Here is an 18798-nt window from a genome sequence, read left to right as displayed (position 1 = left end):
ACTTCCAGACAACGATTGCATAGAGAATGGAAGTGCATAGAGGAGACATTCTAAATTCAGAGCTATGTCTTTTTTGTATTTGAACCTCACTAAAACAATGCTAAGTCCCTTCTCTAGCAAACAGAAGCTTCATTAATAGTGCTGAAGGTAAAGGTACCAATTTGTCACAGTAGAAATGCCAAGGTTAAAGAACTTTTCATATATCTTTTAATACATGAACTATATCTTTTAATACATTATATTGGATAATGAATATAAATACTGAGAAAGTAGTACTAAAGAGAAGGGAGAAATACCAAAATAAGGACAGAAGTTTGTTCTGAATATAAAAGCTAGTTATTTGGAACATTTTCCTTTATAATGCAAACTTGGGAGAGAGAAAAAATGTTAACTAAAATACAACCAGTCATTTCACAATATTAAAATTCTTACCTTTTCTCCATCCTTTCCCGGTGCACCAGGGTAACCAGGATCACCAGGCAAACCCTTTAAAACACAGAAGACAATGACATGAGGTATTGATGGAGCAATTACCTCTAAAATCCCCTTCTCCATAAAAACAAAAACACCAGCAAAAGTGATTAGCCAATTCGTTTAGAACTCGGAAATTAAACAAGACTCCCAACAACCCAGGAGCCTTTGCTAAAAAGTGGGGGCTGAATCTTGGTAAAAATCAAAGTTTTGCAGCATTTTAACTTGCTTTATTTCTATCACCAGTGCTTAACTCCTCAGTAGCCTTGAAAACTAGCAGCTCACAATCAAGTTTAAAACCAGCAACAGTTAAAAGGGAAAGAGAAAGTACAGGTTGGGTTGTTCAAAGCTCCAATTCCAGATAATTATGATTATCTGAATGGGCTGTTGGTTACCAAAGAGACCTCATTTGCAAGACTATCTATTTCACCTGACATGAGCTCTAAATGTACAGAGAAAAGCCATTTCCCCCAGGGTATCTGTGGTAAACAATCAGAGGCAATTATTGAATAACATGACTGCCTAAATCATGAAACAAAGACCAATGGTTCCAAAAGAAGCCAGAAACCAAAGCCCCGAGTTTACCTCCCCTCATACTATCTCATATGTTTAAGTTATTTGTGAACTTAGAGTTTTTAAGTTGAGGACTGTTAGCAAAATCACAGTGAAACCAGTTTATCTGATTATATTACTTTTAACTTCCAGTCTGTTAAAACATATTCCTTTCCGCCCTCCCTGGTGGCACAACAGGTTAAAGCACAGCACTATGAACCTACCACAGTCACTGTAGTACAAGTTCAATCCCCAGCCAGGGAGGTGACCCACACGGTGTGGCAGACCTCTCCTGACCCGCCCGCTGCTCCCTTCAGCAGTGTATTTCAGTCAAACTGCCTGTTCTGCTCCCTGCTCTGTCTCTGGCGAATCTTCTCACCCTCTTCTCCACCCCACCCCCATACTTCTGGCCTGCATCCCATAAGTAAATTATTAAAAAAAAAAAGATATTCCTTTCCTTGGGATTACAATCCGTATTACATCAAGTTTTCTACTTGTTCTTGAAAACTTCTTTTGACATCTACTATGTGTACTCTTGGCACTGGATCCACTTGAAATAATGTTCTTGAACTCACATGATTTTATTTTCTTCTTGTCTTATAGTAATTAGAATTACCTGTCAATATTTTTACTGACAAAACTTGTGTTGACACGCAAAAATTTTATGTGAATGCTTATACCAGTTTTAATATATGGCCCAAACCAGAAACAGACAAAATATCCTTCAATGGATCATAAATAAAACTTGAAACATCAATATAATGAAAAGCTACATGGAAATATAAAGAAATGAACTAATAATTTACAGTTCAATGTATTGTGCTAAATGAAAAAATACTGATTCAAAAGGCTTTAAAAATATGACTCAAATATATGATATTCTGGAATAGGGAATATATATAGGCATAGAAAAGTGATCAGCTGTTGCTAGTGACAAGATGGGAGCAGGGGAAAGGACACAAAAAACATGAAGGAACTTGCAAAGGTGATGCAACTGTTCGTTGATTGTAGAAGCAGTTATACATTTATTAAAATACACAGATTTGTATGCTAAAAGTGGCTCATTTTACTATATACAAATACATATCAATAAATTTCACTTAAAAACAAATTTACAGGCTCTCCCTGGTGGCGCAGTGGGTTAAAGAACAACACTAAGAAGCTAAAGCCACTTCCCCACCTGCCCCAGAGCTGACCCACATGGCACAGCAGATCTCTCCTGACCCGCCCGCTGCTCCCCTCAGCAGTGTACTTCGTCAGCCGGCCTGTTCTGCTCCCCACTCTGTCTCTGGTGAATCCTCTCACCACCCCTGCACCTCTGGCCTGTACCCCAGTTCTGTACGCACAGATAAGTCTTAAAAAAAATTACATCTAAAAGTGAAAGGAAACATAATTTTCATTCATTTAAATGATTTCTAAAACTAAACCTCTTTTTGCTATCTCATTTTTCTACCACCATGTACAAATACTGCCAATTGCAAGGTGGGTGATTGGCTACTCACTGGAATTCCTGGTTGGCCATTCTCTCCATCTTTTCCTGGTTTACCCTATAGGTTCACAGAAATGCAAGAATGTAAATTTACTATTTAGGAAGTGCTTTATTCTTTTTTTGGACTACATTAATAGACTTCTTAAGGTATTGTAATAGATAAATATGATGGTGTCAGTTACAAATTTTTAGTCACTGAAACTAAAATTAAGGAGGAAAGTATAAAACACCACACTCACATTAATGCTCAATTATTTTGCATATACATGAATTTGATTTACAGCAAAGGAGCAAAGAGCATATAATGAAGGAAAGAAAAGTCTTCTCAAGAAATAGTATTGAGAAAATAGGACAGGCACATGCAAAAGAATGAAATTAGGCCATATACAAAAATTAACTAAAGACTTAGGTGAAAGATTTTGAAACCATAAAATACATAGAAGAAAATATAGGCAAAACTGCCCATAACATTGGCTTCAGTGATGTCTTTGGGGACTTGATTCCAATGATAAGGGAAGCAAAAGCAAAAATAAATGGGACTACATCAAACTAGAATACTTCTGTACAGTGAAAGAAACCGCTCCTGTCCCGTCTGCTGCTCCCCTCAGTAGTGTATTTCAGTGGGTCTGCCTATTCTTCTCCCCACTCTGTCTCTGATAAATCTTCTCCCCAAACCCCCATCCATACCTCTGGCCTGCACCCCAGCTCTTGTATGCATAAATAAATAAATCTCAAAAAAAGAAATTCAAAATATATAAAGAACTCATACAATTCAACATCACAAAACAAAAAATCCAGTCAAAAAAATCAGGCAAAAGATCTGAACACTCACTTCTCAAAGACATACAGAGGCCTAACGGGCACATGAAAAATAAAGTGTTCTCATCACTTATTATTAGAGATATACAAATTAAAACCACAATGAAATATCACCTCATACCTGTGACAAGAGACTATATGAAAAGGACACAAAAGATACTAAAAAAAAAGTCTATACTGTTGGTGGGAATGGTAAAGCCTCTATAAAACACAGAATAGAAGTTCCTTAAAAAATTAAGGTTAGATCACCAATATGATACAGCATATGGATCTTGTGGCATCTACCAAAGAACATAAAACACTAATTCTAAAAGATATGTTCATTGTAGCACTATTCAAAATGAACAAGATAAGGAGACAATTTAAATGTTCATTGATGATAGGATAAAGAAGATATTCTGTATATACATCTATATATGTTTATGTGCATAATATACAAATGAATACATATATATTGTGTATACACAATGGAATATTGTTCAACTATAAAAAAAAGATGAAACATTGCTACTTGGCACAACATGGATGGAACGTCAGGGGATCAAGATAAACAAAATAAGTAAAAAAAAGACAAATACCCGATGATTTCACCTATATGTAGGATAAATAAATTAAAAGAAACCTTAGACTGACAACAATGAAAGCAATGAAGGAAGTGCAGAGTGGGAGGAACAGGGAGATGTTAGCAGAGCATTATTAGAAATTTGGTGGTAGACATGGTGGGATAAAGCTGTAATCCTAAAACTCACACAGTGTTGCCAACCAGTATTAATTTAATAAAGATAAATAAAAAAACAAAAACTTTACAAAGAATATTAGTAGTCATAACACTTACTCTTTTGCCTGGTTCCCCTTGCTCACCCTTTTCACCTTTCACACAACCGGGAGGGCCCTGTACACACAAAAATAATTTTGTATCATGGAGTACTGTGTATCAATACCAAGTTATATTAAATGATATGGAAGCATTTTTGGTTACTTACTGGAGGACCAGGTGTCCCTGGAGGTCCAGGAGGGCCTGGGTCACCAGGAAGCCCCTAAGGAGTAGTAAGGAAAGGGAAAGCAATGTTATGTAGACTCATGTAGTACAGTCAAAGATAATGGGATGTTTCTAATTCAAAGTTGAAATCCATAGGCAAAAGAACAAGAGCCATCATTTTTTACATCATTTTTTAGTGCATGCACAAGTCAATTTTATAGTAAATAATAAGGGAAACTGAGAAGTATTAATGATTTGTAATATTATAAAATATTTTATAAATACAAAAATACCAAAAACTAGGAAATTTGAGGGCTATATAGCACACATTTTGTCAAAAAATTAAATGGCTTAATCCATAATAATAGAGTTTCAGTACAATTTCTCCTTTATTCTTAATATTTATGAGTATTTAAAATGAAATAATAATGTACACACTCTGTTGATCACTACATACACCTTAGTACATACAATCAAGGCATCAGATAACTGTTTTTAAGAACAATATAAGGGCTTATAGAGTAATACTATTTTTCTCCTGGCATATCAGTGAAATGTAGAGAACATAGTCATCTAAGATAATGACTATTTTATACAATTTTGTAGACAAATGCATTATTCATAATAACCAGAAATATTCAACTGTACATCAATTGATGAACGGATAAACAAAATATGGAATAATACATACACAGAGGAATATTAGTCAGTCATGAAAAAGAAGTACTGCTAATTGACACAGCATGGATAAACTTGAAAATACTATACGAAGTAAAAGAAGTCAGACAAAGAAAACTAGACATTGTATGATCTCAGTTATATATAAAATATCCAAAACAGGCAAATGTATAGAGTCAAAAATAGATTAATAGGTTGCCTATGGCTGGAGAGCTTGGGGGAAAATGGGAAATGACAACTAATAGGTATGGGTTTTAGGAGGGGGATGATGAGAAGATTTCAAAATAAGATTGTAGTGGTGGTTTTTATACTCTGTGAATATACTAAAATAATGGAATTGTACACTGTAAATGGGTGATTTACATGGTATGCAAATTATATCTCAATGGAAGTTTTAAAAAATATAATTATCTCAAACCTTTATTTTTAAAATATATTGACACATAACCACATTGTAGCTTACAATGCTTTTTAACGGAATACCACTCACAGCAAGATTTTGTTGATTTCCTCTCCATATACTCACCTGATCTCCTTTCTGAAACTCTACATCAGTTGTTCTTTTCTGTTCACTGATTTGCCCAGGTGGCCCAGGGGGGCCCTGAAGACCTTGTTCACCCTGTTTGCAATATAAAATAAAAAGTGACACTTTATTGTTTACACTGACAATGCGGCATGTAAGCTAAGTCAGTTGAATGAAGGAAAAAGAAATTCAAATGAATATGAAAAGGAAAGCTGGTGGCTAAAATATCAACTGTTTTTTTACTTACCTTTTCACCCTTGGGTCCCTGGAAATTTAAGCCCATATTGCCCTAAAGAGAGAGGTGTCCGTTTAGAAATCTCATTGACAATAGCAAAAGGAATTCATACTAAAGAACAGATACAAAGAAAAATAAAATTACCTTTGGTCCTGGAAGTCCTGGTGGACCAGGAGGACCCTAGGAAGATAAGAAGCAGAAAGGTGGAAAATATTATATTAATATGCTTACTAAAAACTATCTAATTTCATAAAATATGAGAACTGAAAAGTCCCTTCAACTAATTTTTTTTTTGCTTTTTCTCATTGCCCTATAATCAGAGAACCACGCACAAATTGATTAAGACAAACTAAGTGAATGTGAAAATTTTTGGCAACAAGGCACAAATAGGCAGGAGGAAAATGGCACAGTATGGATAAAGGCAGAGGGTAACATAATCAATGCAGAAAGTGTCAATATCAACACAAAAGTTAACTTCAACAAACATGTAAATATTTCATATTCGAATTATAAACTTAGATACCATTAGGCAATTAGTGCTCTAGTTTTAAATAACATATTTATTAATTTATTTTTTAAACAGGATTTTTTAAAAAAATTTTTATCTTATTTGTACATACAGAACTGGGGTACAGGCCAGAGGCTCAGGGGCGGTGAGAGGCTTCACCAGAGACAAAATGGGGAGCAGAACAGGCAGATCTATGAAGTACACTGCTGAGGGGAGCAGCGGGCAGGTCAGGAGAGTTGTCGCTCGCCATGTGGTCTCCTCCGGGGCAGGCGGGGATCGAACTCATGCGGAAGTGGCTTTAGCTTCTCAGTGCAGTGCTTTAACCCGCTGCGCCACCAGGGAGGGCCCATATTTATTTTTAGATTTATAAAATCTAATGGACCTCAATGGACCTATTTACTTAAACATGGACCTATTTACTTAGACTTTGTACCTTGAATTTCTTTACCTTTTTTTTAAGTTAAGCACTATTGTTTTACATTTTTTTTCAATATTTTGACAATACAGAATTTTCCCCTCAGGTAGGTATAGTTTATTGTGCTTTCACCCCCTCCACATCTGCTTCTGGTAGTCTTTGTTTTATAGTCAGTTTTCTGTGTTCGCTGTTAGTTTGGCTTTAATGGACCCTGTTTGGTTTCTCTATATTCCACATATAAGTGATATCATCTGATATTTGTCTTTCTCTTTCTGGTTTATTTTGCTTGGCATAATCCCTTCCAGCTCCATCCATGTTGATACAAATTACATGAGTTTATATCACGGAGTAGTGCTCCATATATACCACATCTTGATCCACTCATCTGTTTTTGAGCACTTAGGTTGTTTCCATACCCTAGCTATTGTAAAAGGTAATGCAATAAACATAAAAGTGCAGATTTCCTTTGGAATTATTGTTTTTGTGTTCCTTGGGTAGATTCCTAGAAGTAGTATTTTTAACACTGCTCTGTTGAATCAGGTGATTAATTTAAAGGAAATGTACAATAAATCAGTTATGTGGCTACAAGAATTAAGAAAATTCAAGGTCGAACAACACAACCTAATATATACAAATGTTGTAACAACAATGTTAGAAAAAAAGTGCTATAGTCTAGAATCATACTTTGCTGGACATTATAACTAAAAGAAAAGGGTTTTTAAACTTCTCCCCCAAAATTGCAGGAAAGCAGAAATCACAATCTTTTCTGGTAGATTCATCCAGTATTTACCAAATGTTATTTCCTTCACTCAAGAATAGAAGGCCAATTGTCACAAGCAAAAATGTACAATCTATAAAGGTATAATGAAAACTGTCACTTAAATATATGGTAGATGAGAGATAGAGTGGCACATGAAAAATTGCTTTGAGTGAAGTACAATTTTCTTGCCATTTTAAGAAGACAACAGCAAAGGTCTCAGTCCAAAACATGAACTGAATGAAATCTAAGTATTTCAGGAGTAAAGCTACTTAGATTTTATTAGAATAGGAAATATGATTGATCCCAGGGTAAAAGTAAAACAACTATTTGAAAATTCGGGGTTTTTCAAACTTTGTACTTCACTCCTGGCTTATACAAATCTTTATCCCATGGCAAACTGATACACTACCCATACCAATCCTACTATTTTATCACAGGCCCCTAAGAAATAAGAGCAGATTTTTTGGTGAACACATGTTTTCATGTCTTTTGAAGAGAAAACAGAAATTAATAGAGACAGGTTCAACAGATGACTTAAAGAATGCCTTAGAACACTTGATGAGATGGCCAGAATTGACTTCAACACTGACAAATCAAGAGGTAAAAAACAAAATAATTTATTAAAAATTTTTATTTTGTATACCTTACTTTTGTACACCATTTGGAAAATATATTTTACCATAACAGTCCAAATATCCCATGAATAAAAAAAGTTATAAAATATAAACACTGAAATTGCATTATACTTTCAAGTATCTATAAATAGTACTTGAGAAAGAAATTAAAAGAAAGGGAGAAGTGAAATTACAGAAGGAAGCTTACCATTAAACCTGGTGGTCCTGGGGGACCAATTGGCCCTGGTATACCAGTGGGACCAGATGGACCCTGTTATAAAGGAAATAAAGAAAAGGATAAGTAAAAATAGCCTTCACTGTGTCATAAAAATAACTAAATAAATGAAAATGTAAACTGAAGTAATTGCTAGAATGCTGTCCTTTGATTCACTAATTCTGTGGTATTCTAAGTGGAATTTTAAAATACTCAAGAATGAAAGAAATTCAACTACACAAAATGAATGTAGCTTTTAGAAAACTTATCTTTTAAAATGATAATTAACAAATGGAGGACAAACACATAATAAGGACATTTTATAAAGTAATAAAGATGCAATATAGTGGGGTTTTTTGAACTGCAAATGGGGAGGGAAAGGCTACTAATTTCAAGATAGTTTCTCTAATTTTGTAATTAAAAAAAAATAAGGTTTCAGACAGAAAAGGAAATGTGCACAACCGGGATAAAAGATAATGAAATGATGCAACTAGTATGGAAAATAATTTGGCATCATAAAAAATTGAAAATGTGAATTCCCTGAGGTCCAGCAATTCTATATCTAGGTTTAAAACCTGGATTATTTAGTAATTCTTTTTAAAAATCCCAAAACAAAGTAAATACCTCCCCCCAAAAAAAGATTAAGGAAACAACTGTAGTATGTTCAGACAATAGAATACTATATGGAATTGAAACTGAATAAACTAAGCCACTTACAATAATATGGGTGAATCTTAGCATATCAAGTAGAAAAAGTTGCAGAAAACTACATAAATATTTATTTTGAAAGCAAAATAATATTATATTTATTAAAGATATATGCCCATGTAATACAACTATTTTTATGAATGATGGAAAACTCAGGATAATAATTATATCTTAGGAGAATACAGAAAAGTAGAGTTGCCCCAAAACCACAGGTTAATTGAAATTATCTATAATATTCTAATGTTAAAGTTTGTTTGGAGTTCATAGATGTTCCCCTGATAGTTATGCTTCGTAACGAACATATATTTTACATGTATTCTGTTGTATTTTCAAATATTACATCATAAGATCTTATAAAATATTAATGACAAGATTCAGAGTACATAAGGAAAAATGGGGGGTGATGTCAAGTACAGAATAAGGAGAGAGGTAATGACATTGAATCTCAGTGATCAGGTACTAGAAAACACTAATGTTTACTTTTGACAAATGAATCAATCCTTGTGAAATATGAACCTTAACAAACTGACCTCCTAATCTATAAATACTCAAAGGTTATTTCTAGCCCTATGCATGTTATCTATGGGCTATTATAAATCCTTTTTTAAAATTACACTTAAGCTCAACCAAGCATAAATAATATTCTGTCTTCAAAATATGTTCAAATATTATGTATAACTGATATTGTTTCAAATTACACATCTTAGTACCTTAAATGGGAAACATATGACTTCTAATCATATGTTAATCAGACCACTTATAATTATCAGGACTACCCCTACGCCTTTACTGATCCCCATGGCACAAAATTAAAAATAAGATGCCTATTTCTGCTGCCAAACCCCAAAACAAAATTTCCAGGGAAAATGGAGAGAAAGACAAAAGAATAAAGTAATGCTTCTTAAAATTCACTCTGGCCCAATTTTATTTTATTTTAGGTATAAGGTACATGCAATGTCTACTATATTTCAGTTGATAATTTCTATAAACAAAGATAGAGGATATTAAAATCTAAAAAGAAAAAAGTGTTCCTGTGATATGATTTAAATATAATAAAAAGTGAATCAATATAAAAATAAAGTCAGTGGATGCTTACTTGTATTCCAGGAGGACCTGGATATCCTATATTACCCTTTGGTCCTGGCAGCGATGACATAATTATACTACCAGGTTCTCCCTAAAAGAAACCATCAAAGGAAATTGTAAGTAACAGTGATGATGCAAGAAAACTGGCAAGATCACAAAAACTAATCTGAGAATCCAATATGTCACATAAGCATCCTGGAAGATTAGTAATTAGCCTCAGTAATTAACATTAACAAATTTACCATTTAAAGGAAAATAAGAAAGTGGCCAGAGTACACTAAAGTAAGTTAATTTGTTAAATGCCTATTCAGCTACTCATTCATTTAAAAAAGCAACATTAAATATTAATATTTCCCTGCACTAGACTATGGTGATGGCACATGGGTGATTTGGTGATAGGAAGCCCATGGGGATTACAACTGAAATGGAAAAATGCACAAAATGATGTAAAAATAAACTATAATATTTTTAAAAATATATATTAATATTTCCCAAGAATGGTGTTAGGCCAAGGTTACTCCACAGTCAAGAATGTAACAATGCTCATAGCAGTAACAACATACTGGGAAAATGCAGCTCATAATATATAAATATAGAAATTACAAAATTTTCTATTAAGAGTTACAAAGTAAAAACAACATTGTACATTCTAAAAAAATCACGGAGGATTTTAAAAATCAATAACTATGTGATGTGATAACAGTGTAAATTATTGCTATAGTGGCAATCACAAAATATATAAAATTAACATGTTTGCATATCTGAAATTTATACAATATCTTACCTCAAACATATTTTTTAAAAAGAAATAGTGTAGGAAATTTGTTTCATTAGTCAAAGAAGGGCAATCTGTGAAGGTAACATTCGACTGAGATCTAAAGAATATGACCAGCTGAAAATGGGAAGATAATATTTGCAAGTGTAAACAGCTTATACACAGGACTCAAAAGGAAGAGTTTACATATTTAAATAATGCAGACCTGTGTGACTGGTGTGACAACGGTATTTAATTATAAAGCTGGTTTAATTATTGGTTTAATTATGAAGCTGAGAATACAACAGGATAACCACATACAGGTCTTACAGGTTATGAAAAAGAATGTAGAGCTGAAGGGGAGGGAAGTGCGCTGGACTATGGTGATGGCACATGGGTGACTTGGTGATGGGAAACCCATGGGGATTACAATTGAGATGGAAAAAATATGTACAAAATGATGTAAAATAAACTATTATATTATTATTATTATTATTAAAGATTTATTTATTTATTCATACAGAACTGGGGTACAGGCCAGAGATGCGGAGGGTGAGAGGATTCACCAGGGACAGAATGGGGAGCAGAACAGGCAGATTGATGAATTACACTGCTGAGGGGAGCAGCAGGCGGGTCAGGAGAGGTCTGCCGCCATGTTGATCACCTCCGGGACAGGCAGGGATCGAACTCATGCAGAAGTGGATTAAGCTTCTTAGTGCCGTGCTTTAACCTGCTGTGCCACCAGGGAGGGCCCACTATTATATTATTTAAAAAAAAAAAAAAAGAATGTAGAGTTTATCTTAGAAGCAGTTGGAAAATTCTTGAGAGATTATAAAGCAGATAAACCAAATTATCGATTTAGGTTTTTAAAAGATTATTCTTGGTTGCATTATAGAGAATATATCAAGCTGGAAAGATGGGGGTAGTAGTGAAAAAAGATACTAGTTAGAAGACTTACAGTAGCCCAGATGAGACATTATGAATAGCATGGTAGCAGTGAAGATAGAGAAATGTACATGAATTTAAGATACATTTACAATCAAAACTAACAGTATTTAGTTTTGTTTTAGACTCATAAAAGTATACATAATACTTAGCGGTGTGAATTTTAGATGTGGGGAAATTAAGAGGAAGTAACTGGTTTCTTTGAGGATATAGGTTACCTCTGAACATGCTAATTTATATGTCTGGGGATATTTGCGTGTAGTTGTCGAGTCAGCTTAACATATGTATCTAACTGTGAAGAAAAGTCCATTCTAGAGATATAAATGTAGGTATTCAGTAACTAGATAGTAACCAATATTGCAAGCATTAATAAAATTGCTAGAAGGGGTCATGACTGTGTCCTGATATCTGACAGAACACAGGAGCTTGCATACAAGATTGAAGAATGACAAAAGATGCAGAAGAAAATTCAGTAAAGTATTTCTATAGGGAGCAGATGGTCAATTGTACAAAAATGGAGTAACATGAAGACTGAAGCATGTGAACAAAGGAGAGCTTGCAAATGTATACCTGTACAACTTCTACAAGTATCAATTTTAAGACAAAATTGAGAGTCATTATCTAATTGAAGATGCAGGCTTTTCAAATGTTTTATTCAAATTTTTACCTTCCCAGTATGAGATACTTACCTTCATACCTGGGATCCCAGGAGGTCCCTATTATTAGAAAGAAAAGTAATTTTTTATGAGGGGCTCAAGTAAAAAAAACATGTTTCCCAAATATAGTTCAAATTGAGTAGATTACTACTATAAGGTAATTCTAATAGAATGTATCTTAGGATACTTAGAGATGACACACACACATACATACATGAGATGACATGTATATGAAATACCATAGAATCCCTGCTTTTATCCAGCAGAGAACTGTAATACCAACTTTAAAAAAAATGTGTCTTTAGTATTTAAATGGCACTACTTTGATCCACAGAAAGAGATCAAGTTCATCTTCTACACTTTCCTTTCTTATTTTGATTCCTGTGTTCATTGCAATCACAAATTTTCTGACTTACTGGGGGACCCTGTAAACCAGGAAAACCGGGACTGCCTGGGAATCCACGTTCTCCCTAGAAGGAGTTAAAATAAAGAACATGAAGGAACAAGATAAAAAGCATAACTATAACCAACAAACAATTATTATTGAAAAAATTGTGCAAAAGCCATTTTGAAATATGACAAATTACCATAAATTCATTAGCCTTTACTTTCCAATTGTTTCAATATCAACTATCTATACCTATTCCACCATCTAAGATTCTTTTATCACTACTCATCAATCCCAACCAGAAATAAAGGAAAATGTACTTTTATTGCAGTCATTTTCTTCTAAGAAATCCATTTTGAGACAAATCACACCACATATTTCTGACCATCATCACATTTAATAGTCAAATGATTTCCCTCAATTTTCTGGCCATATATAATATTGACACTTATTTTAACTATTATTACACTTTTCTTTCATTGTAAACTATTTCAAATTATTTTTGTAAAGAGGACAAGATGGTAAGAAAGAACACCATTAATATCACCAAGACAACAGTAATAAAAATAAGGTGTTCCAGTGAGTGAAAGTACAGCACTATGAAGCTGTAAATAGCCACTGCAGCACACGCTGGATCCCCAGTCAGGGAAATGACCCACATGGTGTGGCAGACCTCTGCTGATCCGCCTGCTGCTCCCCTCAGCAGTGCATTTCATTAATCTGCCTGTTCTGCTCCCCACTCTGTCTCTGGTGAATTCTCTCACCTCCCCTGCACTTCTGGCCTGTACCCCAGTTCTGTATGCATAAATAAATAAATCTTTTTTTTAAATAGTTCTAAAATTTTCAGGTCATTATGTTTTCCAAGTACCAATTTTTTTTTTTTTTAGTCACTATTGTAAAGTGAGTGGTTTGGAAAACAAAAGATAAAATTGTTGAAGAAGAACCTCCTTTCAAGTACCTGTGTGCCATAATAATTCCAGAAACATTCTTATCACAGGTTAGAAAGAGTAAATACACATACACCTGTATGCCTTTAAGTTATTATTTCCAAACCCCTCCCTCTATTAATTTTACACACAGAAAGAGTGGGTCTAGAGACAAGATAGTGATCTGAACATCAAGTTTAAAAGACAGAAAACACAAAAACCCATATATTCTAGTTCCATCTCAAGGGTTCATTCAATTTGGTGCACAATGAAGAAATAAAATAAACCATATAATCTTAAAGTATATATAACAAATTCACTAAAAATCGTTGTGTACATAACTGGGGCCTCAAAAACAAACAAATCATAAGAGTTGCTAAGGTACTACTTTACAAAGAGAAAAAAAAAGGAGATTCCTTTAACCATATAGCATACTACACTCATTGTAGATGTATTTGGTCTTAAAATTTAAAACTTTGGCAAGTAACAGACAATCAAATCAGGCAAAAGAATGTAGTCTACTTTGACATACAATATACCAAGTAAACTAACATTACTGGACCTGATTTCCTCAACTAGAAACAAAAAAGAAATCAAAGAAACATCATCATATCCCATCTCAAGGAACTACAAAAAGCCAAAAGCTACTAGACGAAAAGAAATAAAAATCAAATGAGAAATAAATGAAATCGAAATCTAAAACAATTGAAAAGATCAACAAAACCAAAGTTGGTGATTCCAAAAAATAATCAAAATAGATAAACCTCTAGCCAGGCTCACAAAGAAAAAAAAAAAAAAACGGAGAAAACACAAATCACTAAATCACTAGGCTCATAAACAAAGAGGAGAAATTACAACAGAGTCAGCAAAAATCAAAAAAATAGTCAAAGATCACTACAAACATTTCTATGCAATTTCAACAATTGAGAAGATATAGACAAATTCCTATAACTGTATAATCATCCAAAGCTAGATAAAGGAGAAATAGAACAATTACAAGCACTGAACGTATCAATTACAAGCACTGAAATTGAACATGCAATCAAAACCTCCCCCCCACCAAAAAAAAAAAAAAAAAAAAAAAAAAAGCCTGGAACAGATGGCTTCACAAATGAATTCTCCCAAAGGTTGAAAAATTATCTAGTGCTTATTCTACACAAACTTTTTCAAAAACTGAGAAAGAAGGAATACTGCCAAATATACTGTATGAAGCCAACATTACACTAATACCAAAACCGAACGAATACAACACAGAAAAAGAAAATTAAAGGCCAGTCACCCCAATGAACACTGATGCAAAAATCCTTAAAAAAAATCCTAGCTAACAGAATCCAATAATGCATCAAAAAGATAATGCACCACAACCAAGGGGGATTTATTCCAGGGGAACAAGGATGGTTCAATGCCCAAAAATCAATTAATGTAATCCAACACATCAATAAAAAGAAAAATAAAAGGCATGTGATCAAATCAATAGATATTGAGAAGTATCTGACAGAGTTCAACATCCATTTATGAGGAAGTCCCTTGAAATTCTCAGGATACAAGGAACAAACCTTAACACAATAAAAGCCATTTATGATAAACCCATAACCAATATTATCTTCAAAGGTAAAAAGATGAAAACCTTTCCTTTAAGATCAGGAGCAAGACAAGGATGTCTAATCTCACCAATGTTTTTCAGTATAATACTGGATGGAAGTCCTAGCCAGAGCAGTAAGAAAAGAGAAAGACATACAAGGAATTCAAATAGAAAAAGAAATAAAACTATCACTGTTTGCAGATGATAAGATAATATACATACAGTGAACCCTAAAAACTCAACAGAAAAACTAATAAAAATAATAAGCCACTTTAGTAAAGTAGCAGTATACAAAATCAACACATAAAATTTGGTAGACTTACTATCTGCAAACACTCAATTTGAAGAGAAAAAAAATAATAAAACCATCCCATTTACAAGTGAAACAACAAAACAATCAAATAACTGAGAATAAACTTAACAGAAGAGGTGAAAAAGCTTTATAATTATAAAACATGGCTAAAAGGAATAGAAGAAGACACAAAGAAATACAAAAACATCCCTTGCTCCTGGGTTAGAAGAATTGACATTATTAAAATGGCCATCCTACTGAAAGTAATTTACAAACTCATTGCAATACTGATAAAAATCTCAATGACATTCTTCAAATAAATAGAACAAATACTGATAAAATTCATATGGAGCTACAAAAAACTCTACTAGCCAAAGCTCTCCTGACTAAAAAGGAGAATGGAGGTATTACACTTGTAGACTTCAAATTATACTACAAAGCCATAATGATTAAAACAACATAATACAGAAACAAAAGCAGTCCAATGGAAATGAATAGAAAACCCAGAAATAAAGCCACACTATATGAACAATTAATCTTTGTCAAAGGAGCAAATAGAGCAAGGACAGTTTGTTCAATAAATGGTGCTGGAAAAACTGAACCACCACATGCAAAAGAATGAAACCAGACTACTGTCTCACACCATGCACAAAAGCTAACTCAAAATAGATAAAAGAATTGAACATAAGATCTGAAACTATAAATATATATAGAAGAAAGTACAAGTAAAACACTAAATGGCATACATCTCAGTAACATCTTTGAAGACTCATATCCTAAAGCAAAGAAAGTGAAGGAAAAGAAAACAAAAGATCTACGAAGAGCTCACCTCACATGACTCAAAAAAAAAAAAAAAAAGCAACCCAGTCAAAAATTGGGCAGAAGAGCTAAAAAAAAAAAAAAGACACACTCCTCCAAAGAGAAATACAAATGCCTGACAGGTATATGAAAAAATATAATCAGCGAAATGCAAATCAAAACCACAATGAGATACCACCTTATACCAATGAGCATGGCACAACAAATGTTGGCAAGGATATGGTGACAAAGGAAATCTCCTACACTGCTGGTGGGAATGCAAACTATTCCAACCACTATGGAAAGCTGTGTGGAGGTTCCTAAAACTGGAAATACCATATGACCTGGCAATTCCATTCCTAGGAATCTACCTAACGAACACAAAAACATTAATTCAGAAGGATACCTGAACCCCCTTTTTTTAAGATTTATTTATTTATACATACAGAACTGGAGTACAGGTCAGAGGAGCAGGGGCGGTGAGAGGATTCACCAGAGACAGACTGGAGAGCAGGGCAGTCAGATCAACGAAATACATTGCTGAGGGAGCAGCAGGCAAGACAAGAGAGGTCTGCTGCACTATGTGGGTCACCTTCAGGGCAGGGGATTGAACTCACACTGAAGTGGCTGTGGCTAGCTTGCAGTGCTATGCCCTAACCTGTTGTACCACCAGGGAGGGCCTGAACCCCTATGTTTTTTGTAGTACTATTTATAATAGATAAGATAAAAAAAGTGCCCAAAAATAGAGCACTGGATAAAGAAGATGTGATATACATACACAATGGATAAAGAAGATATGGTATATATACACAATGGAATACTACTCAACAATCAAAAAAGATAAATTCATGCCATTTGCAGCAACATAGATGGAGCTGGAAGGGATTACAAAAAATAAAAATATGGGATAGTTTCACTTCTAGGAGGAATATAGGGAACCAAAAAAGGGACCAAGGTAATAAGAATAATAAAATAAATAAACAAAATTAACAGGCAACTACAAATCAAAGACATTCTGCAGGGCTGGGGGAGGGAGAGGGATCAAATATTATGGTGATGATGCACTGACAAATTGGTGGTAGGAATTTTATGAGGACTACACCTGAGAGGAGAAGGCATAGACTGTACAAAAATGAACAATGGTGTAATATAAATACACACACACACACGTATATGTGTGTATATATACACATATATACATATATGTGTCTATATGTATATAGATATATACACATATATATACATATAGGTACATATATGTGTATATGTGTATAAAGACTGCTCAGCTGAAATGAACACATGTAAGCCTCACAAATCCAGAGCAAACATTTTATTATTGTTGCTTTTAGCAAGGGTCATAATGACCTGTATTGGAGGCAAAAACTGTATTGCCGTCAAGTATATACTATAGCTATCACCATTATCAAACATATTATCTAAAACTAAGTAGAAATTTTACCTTGGTTCCATTGCATCCAGGAATACCTTGCGGTCCTGGGGCCCCATCATGACCAGGCATTCCCTTTAAAAGAGGATATAACACATGTATTGTATCTCTTAGACAGATTTTTAAGGGTAATTAAAATAAGAAGCCGAATCCTACTTACAGGAAGACCCGGTGTCCCTGGAAATCCAGGAAGTCCAGGAGGACCCTATAAGATGAAGTAAATGCATTGAACCAAATAACAATCAATAAGAAAGTCCTATATAAGCGAATTATGAAAATTACATTTAGAAGAGAAATGGGTAAAATGTCTCTGATTATAGAAAAAATCTTATTATATATTTGAAAGTCTCTTTTATAGAAAACTATTTAAGAAACTCATATTTTAAGGAGCATTGACATCACTGCACTTAGTGAGAAAAGGCAGATTAGTGTATGCAATGTCTCCTCTAACAAAGTGGTTCTATCATGTTTGTCCTATCAGGTTTGTTTATGATGAATATTGAGATAGGTAAGCAGAAAATAAATCTGCCCCTGAGGAGATCAATGTGATCACCCCTCAGATTCTTCAATTAAACTTCCCTGTCAGATCAGCAAAAATACAAGTTTGACAATATTTTCTGCAGTTGAGACTATGGGGAAAATAACTATGCAAAACACATTTCAAATCTCAACTAAAAGTAATAACATGAAGTCATATTTTTTAAAAAAATGCGTATGTCTTAATTCTGTCTACATCAAAACAATGACAAATCCAGTAGCAATATGAACCCCTAACATTCAGACAGTGGCAGCTAAATTACATTTTTTTCATTTAAAAGAATCTGGAATAAGAAACATGGTCAATTGCAGATCTTGAAAGGAAACGGAAAAGATGAGCCTGAACTATCTAGTTGTGCCAAAAAGTTAGGTAGTTATCAAAGATCAAGGATTTTGTCAAATGAAGAAATGGAGACTCAGAA

The 18798-nt window shown here is 33.9% G+C and overlaps 1 protein-coding gene across 2 annotated transcripts in view; it reads right to left on the bottom strand.

Annotated features, from left to right (window-relative positions):
- COL4A5 (collagen, type IV, alpha 5) overlaps nt 1-18798 on the bottom strand; it is a 164169-nt gene that overhangs the window by 89729 nt on the left and 55642 nt on the right. For both annotated transcript variants that reach the window (XM_004685697.2, XM_004685696.2), the window contains exons 5-17: nt 18000-18044; nt 17852-17914; nt 12823-12876; nt 12440-12466; nt 10062-10142; nt 8252-8314; nt 5891-5926; nt 5759-5800; nt 5515-5607; nt 4315-4368; nt 4167-4223; nt 2526-2570; nt 433-486 (exon numbers count right to left, since the gene is read on the bottom strand). In XM_004685697.2, the coding sequence (XP_004685754.1) occupies nt 433-486; nt 2526-2570; nt 4167-4223; nt 4315-4368; nt 5515-5607; nt 5759-5800; nt 5891-5926; nt 8252-8314; nt 10062-10142; nt 12440-12466; nt 12823-12876; nt 17852-17914; nt 18000-18044 (714 nt within the window). The remainder of the gene's footprint in view (nt 1-432; nt 487-2525; nt 2571-4166; nt 4224-4314; nt 4369-5514; nt 5608-5758; nt 5801-5890; nt 5927-8251; nt 8315-10061; nt 10143-12439; nt 12467-12822; nt 12877-17851; nt 17915-17999; nt 18045-18798) is intronic.

The sequence above is a fragment of the Condylura cristata genome, unplaced genomic scaffold (genome assembly GCF_000260355.1).
Source record: "Condylura cristata isolate star-nosed mole 26May11 unplaced genomic scaffold, ConCri1.0 scaffold00019, whole genome shotgun sequence".
Taxonomy (NCBI): domain Eukaryota; kingdom Metazoa; phylum Chordata; class Mammalia; order Eulipotyphla; family Talpidae; genus Condylura; species Condylura cristata.
The sequence above is the reverse complement of the archived record's forward strand: the minus strand, read 5'-3'. Positions and strand labels throughout refer to the sequence as shown.